Source organism: Nicotiana tomentosiformis, chromosome 2 (assembly GCF_000390325.3).
Source record: "Nicotiana tomentosiformis chromosome 2, ASM39032v3, whole genome shotgun sequence".
In the NCBI taxonomy this organism is placed as follows: Eukaryota; Viridiplantae; Streptophyta; class Magnoliopsida; order Solanales; family Solanaceae; genus Nicotiana; species Nicotiana tomentosiformis.
In genome coordinates this window covers 149,629,074-149,637,603 of record NC_090813.1, presented here as the reverse complement: position 1 = coordinate 149,637,603, position 8,530 = coordinate 149,629,074, and the positions used below count along the sequence as shown (strand labels likewise).

The 8,530-nt window shown below is 40.9% G+C and overlaps 1 protein-coding gene across 1 annotated transcript; it reads right to left on the bottom strand.

The window, feature by feature from the left end:
- Positions 1-826: 826 nt before the first annotated feature.
- Positions 827-1,662, bottom strand: LOC104086107 (dirigent protein 22-like). Its single transcript, XM_009590282.4, has one exon. The coding sequence runs from the start codon at positions 1,555-1,557 to the stop codon at positions 988-990; it is 570 nt and encodes a 189-aa protein (XP_009588577.1). The 5' UTR covers positions 1,558-1,662; the 3' UTR covers positions 827-987.
- Between the last annotated feature and the right edge of the window lie 6,868 nt (positions 1,663-8,530).

Sequence of the window (8,530 nt, the reverse complement as noted above, 5' to 3'; positions counted from 1 at the left end):
ATATATATATTCTAAAAATCTATGCAAAAAGCTGGGACCTTTTTTAATGGGTGGGGTTGAAATTCATTGAAAACATATAGATGAGTCAATATACAAACTTTGAGGAAGACTCGAGGTGATTTGGATTGATTTGGTATTAAAATTCGTAGTTAAAATCGAGTTCATAAATTCTTCTGCTACACATGTATCAAATATGTATCTCACATATAGGTATACATGGATATACATGTGATACATTTGATACAAATATGATACATATTTGATACACAAATAACACACAGTGTGATACACATAACATTTTTTTCCATGTTCATATTCTTTTTTGAATTTTCAATTCAAACCACCTCAAAACTCTACCAAATCATCCCAAAACTGAGATTTAAGCTTCTTAAGATGTATCCAATCTATTCCTACAACACCCACTCAAAACAAAGAAAAAATTAAACTTTTATTTGGCTACTAATAGCTAATTGACTAATACTAGTAATATTTTGTGAATTGCCTAGTTTTTGTACTAACTAAATGGTAATTTTCCTAAAAAAATAACACCCAGGTCTGCTAATTTTTTTTAAATTAGTTTGTAAACCATGGACTTTAATAAATCTAAAGAGAGTGTCTTTAACTTCTTTTTAATCCCCACAGAGGATTAAAGAAAAATAATGTTTAGATGTAGAAAAAGAGAACTAATATCTAGTAAAAGTCAGCAATAATGGGATGAATCATTAAAGCAATAAACTCAGTATAATCTCACAAAATGAGATCTAGGAATTTAAATTGCTACTTGATGTGAAATATTTTCACAATTTAATGCACTCAAACAGCAAAATATGCAACACACCGAAATTTACAAGTGTTCCAACTAGATAGATGAACAGGCGACAGACAATTTATTTATTTGTTCGTTACACACATTTAAATTATTGGCATCACATGGAACAAGAAGTTCCAATCCGGATACATGAAAAATCAAAACAAACAAGGGAGAGTTCAATAATGCAAAACCACAACATGGTATTCAACTATTGCATTCTGCGTGGTGTTACTAGCCCAGTAGGTTTTCGCGGTGGCGATCCCTCGTGCTAGTCGGAAAACGCCTGAACCACCAACAATAGGTAACTCTCTATACTCGTGAAATATCCGGTTGTGTCCGAGGATACTGAGTGTGCTACCATTGTACTTGCCCTCGGTGAACACAAGGTTGAGAGTCATAAGAAGTTCTATATCTTGAAACGAGGCCGAGCCATAAATCCCTTGGGCTCGACCTATTTCTTTTGAATTGGGATCTGGTTGAACAGTCATTGAGTTGTCAAACATCCTCAATAGGCCAAAAAGAGTTGGTGATTGAAAGGTGATGTTGGCTTGGGCTATTTGGATTGCTGAAGGGTTCTTGGCAGTCACAGTGTCATGAAAGTAGAAGTGAAGTTTGGTCATTTTTTCTTTTGCATTGGGAAGCTTCTTGAACCATTTATCCACTCCTTTTGGACTTCGATCAAGCCCATGAGTTGAAGGCATGGTTATTGCCATTAACAAGCAAACCATCAATAAAAGTTTCTCCATTTCTTCCTTGTTTTTTTCTGGTCACTTCTACATTTAAATGAACGAGCTAGCTCCAAATATAGAAACATAGAAACACACAAATGTTTGGGTAGTCTTGAGAAAATGTGAGAGAGAAGGAAATGATGATCAATGGACTTTTTAAATGTTTATTCAAATAGTTTGTGGTTCATGTGCTAACTAATAATTTGAAAAGTATGACATTGTATAAATATTAGTATAGTTTTTTAATAGGTCACATATCCATTAAAGCTCCTAAATCTTTATGTAGGATTAAAAAATTTAGCATGTTCTAGGATGAAACTTGTGAACAGCTCACCGCTGACCAAATGAAAAAAATAAGAATTTTAGGATTGAGTTTGAGGATATGTAGGCCATGTAATATGCTAATTAGTGCTGAAAGATTAAGAAGACTAATAATAGGGATGCTGGAAACAGGTAAAGAAGATGAATTATTTGTCATTTTATATAATACTGGTGTTTTAATTAACTTTCTTTTTTTGATACATTGAAAATTTGACTAAATAAAAGGGAAACATTCAGGAATACCCATAGAATCTAAAATATTTACTCATCCCTACCCAACCAAAACACTTAGCAGCCCTACCTATTAGCATACACATTAACCTTTATACCTATTTTTAACTTGATTCCTGTTATAAAACAATAAAAGAAAGAAGAATATTGTAGAGAAAAATAAAGGGAGAGATTTTTTATTGATTTGGGATGAATTATAATGGAATATAACCCCTTTATTTATAGGAGAAAAGTAACTTAGCCACAAAGTAACAAACTCTAAAATCTCTCTATAGACATTCACCATAAATAAAATATAATTTATAACACTACCCCTTGAATGTCTATTCAACAGATAATGTGCCTCATTAAAACCTTAACCGAAATAAAATTCAGTGCGAAAAAATCCTATTAGGAAAAAGAGTACACATATCTAACAATACGCCTTTTGGTTGCCTCGTTAAAAATCTTGGAAGAAAAATCCAGTGGGACAAAATCTTGTAAGAAAAAAAGAGTACAACACGTATTAACCCCCCCTAATGAGACAATCAATTTACATCTTTGAGCCTTCACATTTCAATCTTGTGCACCATCTTCAAAAGATCGTTGGTGTCACGACCCAAAATCCACTATAGGCTGTGATGGTGCCCAACATCGCCGTTACATAAGCCAAAGGTGAACTATAACATTATTTATTCATTTTATTACTTTCGAAATCATAAATTTTATTAAATAAAAAAATTTATTATTGAAAATCATGGGTACATACATAATTAGTAATATATAAAAATAAAAAGTGACAATATTGTGCAAATCCATAAACATCAACTAGAATATCCCAAAATTCGGTGTTACAAGTGCCTGCGCATATACTAAGGAGTACAATAATAATACAACATATGTCTGAAATGTAAAATATATAGGATAATGTAAATAAACATGATGGAGACTCTATTGGCTGCGGCACACAGCATTGAATGTAGCTCACCATAAAGTTCCCTCAGTAGTTGCTCCTACGCGCCAAGATGACCACCAAATGAACCTGTCAGATCCTGCACATTTAGTGCAGAAGTGTAGCATGAGTACGTAAATCAACACGTACCCAGTAAGTATCTAGCCTAACCCTGAAGAAGTAGTAACGAGGGGTCGACACCGACACTTACTAGAGGTCCAATAAATCGATATGATAATTTATAACAAAATAAGAAACACAACAACAATAATGAGGTAAGAACTTTAACTAGCAAAAATCCTCCAACATTGTGACGACATAAAATTCTCAAATATCATACGCTATCTCAACAGATAAGAAATATCAAGAGCCATCTCAAACAGATAAGGAATACCATATAAATGCCAGGTCTCAATCAAAGGAAAATCTCATGAATATTCGGACTCCTAGCGATAATGTGCCCGAGTTATGCCGAGGTCGTATGACCCGATCCAGATTAGTGTGTACACTGTCGAGAGTCGACCGGCGCGAACCATAGATGCATCTCAGTATACTGCCGAGGCGTTCGGCCCGATCCACAGGAAAGGAAGAAACTATCAAATTCACGTGTTTGCAACACAGGTAGAAGAGAATAAAGTAAACATGACTTTTACCGTCTATCAAATATCTCGCCAAACAACTCAAGGCGATAAAGCTCGGCTTAACATATTCTCAAATCAATTTCAATTATAAATTCAAGTAATTAAACTAGCAAATTGAGTTCAAAATTCTTGAATTTCTACCAAAAATTTGAATTTACAAGCCTAAATTCGTATATTTTACTCACAATGTGTAGCAATCACTTACCTCATAATAGATGATGAAAATGGAACTCCAAAATCACTCAAAAGTCAGGTCCCATGGAAGAAATGAGATGAAAATGAGCCAAATCCCGATTTAAAATAAGTCTTCCTAGGGCCGACCTTCTTCGCATTCGTGTGCCCCTGGTCGCGTTCGTGAAGGCCTAATAGCCCACTGCATCACGTTCGCATCCAATCCATCGCGTTCACATCCAATCTATCGCGTTCGCATCCAATCTATCGCGTTCGTGTTGACCAACTCGCCCCCAGCCGAGAACTCCTCATTCCCATTCGCGGTTGCCTCTTCGCATTCGTGAAAGGCAAACTGCCAGCCCAACAACTCATCGCGTTCGCGACTACCTTGTCGCGTTCACGTAGGGTAAAGTACCCCTGACCCCTAGTCCTTCTTCGTGTTCGCGACTCATTCTTCGCGTTCGGGAAGCACAAAAAGGCAGATACCAATTTTCTTCTTTGAGATCGCATAAGTCCACTCACGATCGCTAAGCATGACACTAACACCAACAACCAGCAACATCAAAACACCCATCCTTGTCCGAAATCACCCCGAATCACACCCGAGGCCCTCGGGACCCCGTCCAATCACCTCGACCAGTCCAAAAACATGACATGAACCTTCTCGAGGTCAAATCACACCAAACAACATCCAAATTATGAATCGACGATAAAAATTCTTCTTTTCACTTTCAAACATTCAAACTTCGATGAATGCATCCGAACCATACTTAAACATTCCGGAATGACGCCAAATTTTACGTACAAATCACAAATCACAATACGAACCTATTCCAAGGCTGGGTATCCCAAACAGACATCAATAACACAAAAGTCCACTTCAAATCAAACTTAGGAAATTCTAAAATATTTAAAATGCCAACTTGCCACATTAAGCACAGAAACGCTCCCAGACCATCCGATACTCAACCCGAACATACACAACAACAACAACCCAGTAAAATCCCACTAATAGGGTCTAGGGATGGTAGTGTGTACGCAGACCTTACCCCTACCACGAAGGAATAGAGAGACTGTTTCCGAAAGACCCTCGGCTCAAAAAAATAAAAAGACAAAATGACAAAAAGGAGACAATATTAGTATCACAACAACAATCATAGGATAAATAGGAACACCATGAAATCCATAAGAAAGATGCAAAGCAAAGGGAGACAATATTAGTAAATATTAATATCACCACAACAATCATAAGAAAAATAGGAACACCATGAAATATAGAAGAAAGATGCAAAGCAAAAGCGATAGCTAGTAAATAGGACATGCACTGAAAACCGAAATAGTAAGCCGCAACATTGCCACTAGCTATCTTAGACAAAAACCCTATATGTCTAGTCCCACAATGGTACGAAGTAAGGCACGACTCAACTACCTCCTAACCTACAACCCTAATACTCGACCTCTACATCTTCCTATCAAGTGTCATGTCCTCGGAAATATGGAGGCTCGCCATATCCTGCCTGATCACCTCTCCCCAATACTTCTTAGGCCGCCCTCTACCTCTTCTCGTTCCATCCACAACCAGCTGCTCACACCTCCGTACCGGAGCATCTGGGCTTCTCCTCTGAACATGTCCAAACTATCTAAGCCTCGCTTCCCGTATCTTGTCATCAATGGGAGCCACATGCACCTTCTCCCGGATATCATCATTCCTAATCTTATCTATCCTAGTGTGCCCGCACATCCACCGCAACATCCTCATTTCTGCTACTTTGATCTTCTGGATATGTGAGTTCTTAACGGGCCAACACTCAGCCCCATATATCATGGCCGGTCTAACCACCGCTTTATAAAACTTACCTTTGAGTATCGGTGGCACTCTCTTGTCACAAAGGACTCCAGATGCTAACCTTCACTTTATCCATCCTACCCCAATACGGTGTGTGACATCCTCGTCGATCTCCCCTCCCCCCTGGATAACCGAACCAAGGTACTTGAAGATGCCTCTACTCGGGATGACCTGTGAATCAAGCCTCACATCCACGCCCTCTTCCCCTGGCTCAGCGCTGAACTTACACTCTAGGTATTCTGTCTTCGTCCTACTCAGCTTGAAACCCTTAGACTCAAGAGCCTGTCTCCAAACCTCCAGTCTCTTGTTAACAATGGCTCGCGACTCATCAATCAGAACTATGTCATCGGCGAATAGCATGCACCATGGCACATCCCCTTGAATATGGTGTGCTAACACGTCCATCACTAGGGCGAATAAGAACGGACTGAGCGCAGAACCTTGGTGTAACCCCATTACAGCCGAAAAATGCTCAGAGTCGCCTCCTACTGTCCTAACCCGAGTCTTAGCCCCATCATACATGTCCTTAATCGACATAATGTAGGGAACCGACACACCTTTTGCCTCCAGGCATCTCCAAAGAATTTCTCTAGGAACCTTGTCATACGCTTTCTCTAGGTCAATAAACACCATGTGCAGACCCTTCTTCCTCTCTCTGTATAGTTCCACCAACCTTCTAACAAGGTGTATAGCTTCTGTAGTCGAACAACCCAGCATGAACCTGAACTGGTTGTTGGATACAGACACTGTCATCCTCACCCTCGCTTCAACCACCCTCTCCCACACTTTCATGGTATGACTCAGTAATTTGATACCCCTATAATTGTTACAACTCTGGATATCACCTTTGTTATTATACAATGGAACCACCGTACTCCACCTCCACTCATCCGGCATCCTCTTCCCCTTAAAAATAATATTAAACAACCTAGTCAACTACTCCAAACCTGCTCTCCCCATACACTTCCAAAATTCCACCGGAATCTCGTCTGGCTCGGTCGCTCTTCCCCTACTCATCTTACGCATAGCTCCTACGACCTCCTCAACCTCGATACGCCTGCAGTACCCAAAGTCACGGTGACTCTCGGAATGCTCCAATTCGCCTAGCACAATATCCCGATCCCCTTCTTCATTCAGAAGTTTATGAAAGTAAGTCTACCATCTCCTCTTAATCTGGGCATCTTCCATCAATACTCTACCATCTTCGTCCTTGATGTATCTCACTTGGTCCAAATCCCGAGCCTTCCTCTCTCTCAACTTGGCCAGCCGGAATAACTTCTTCTCCCCACTTTTTTTCCCCAATTCCTTGTACATACGACCATAAGCCGCAGTCTTAGCCTCTGTGACCGCTAACTTAGCCTCCTTCCTAGCTGCCTTATACCTCTCCATGCACACTCGCCTCTCCTCCTCACCTATGCTCCCCACTAACTTCAGGTACGCCGCCTTCTTTGCTTCCACTTTACCTTGGACCACTTCATTCCACCACCAGTCTCCTTTGTGCCCACCAGATACGCCCGTCGAGACCCCTAACACCTCTCTCGCAGCCTCCCTAATATAGTCTACTGTCGCTGACCACATAGTGCTCGCGTCACCACTACTCCTCCAATCTCCCATAGCCGACAACCTCCCCTCCAATGCTTAGGCTTTATCCTTAGTTAAGGCTCCCCACATGATTCTCAGTCTTCCTCGAGTAGACCTTTTTCTCCTCTTTAACATAATACCAACGTCCATCACTAAGAGCCTATGCTGCGTCGCGAGTATCTCACCTGAAATCACCTTTCAATCCTTCCACAACCCTCTGTCACACCTCCTGAGGAGGAAATAGTCAATCTGGGTCTTCGCTACTGCATTTTGAAAAGTAACCAAATGCCCCTCCCTCTTTTGAAATCTAGAGTTCGCAATCACCAACCCAAAAGCCTTAGCTAAGTCCAACAACGATGTACCTCCTCCGTTCCTCTATCCAAAACCGAAGCCTCCATGCACCTCGCCATAACCACCTGCGGTCGACCCAATATGCCCATTGAAAACCGCTCCTATGAATAGCTTCTCAGCAGGCGGAACCTGGCACATTATCTCATCTAACCCTTCCAGAAGCACCGTTTAACCTCCTCATCTAGGCCCACATGCGGCGCATAGGCGCTAACGATGTTTAGGGTGCACTCTCTAACCACCAACTTAATAATCATCAATCTATCATTCACTCGTCTAACCTCAACTACAGACTCTCTAAGTTCCCTATCCACCAAGAGTGCCGAGAAAGGTGTTGTCCACAACAGCTATGTTTTGGAAGTTCCTGCCCGCTTTGCCCGAGGCTCGCCGGAAAATTATCTCAGCCACCACCGCCGCTAGGCTAGATCAGTGCGCTAGAAAATAGGGGGACGGGGTGGAAGAGATGAGGTATAGGGGAGGGAAAGAAAGGAGAAGAAGAAAAGGGAAATATAAAAAGGGGGGGCTGATCTGAAAAGCAAAAAAGGGGGGAGGGGAGTAAGGGGGAAGAAGAAGAACGCAGGAGAGAGAGAGAGAGAGGAACTGAAGACAGGGGTGGGGTGGGTGGTGGTGGGCTAGGGTAGGGGTCTTACCTGGTCCGGTGGTCGTCGGAAGTCCGGTGAATGATATCAGAGAGAGACGTTAGAGCTTCTCATTCAACGTGCACAAATCAGAAGATTCGATACTGACACTTCATTGATTATGACAAACCTAATTGAAGCAGAAATTCCCACTGGCTAGGGTTTAGTATATAATCTGCGAAGCGATAAGTCTAATCTATTGTGAGAGAAGAGGAGAAAGATAAGTCTAATCTATAACAAATTATGAGAGAATGTGGTCAGAAATATTCCCGACCAAATGGGG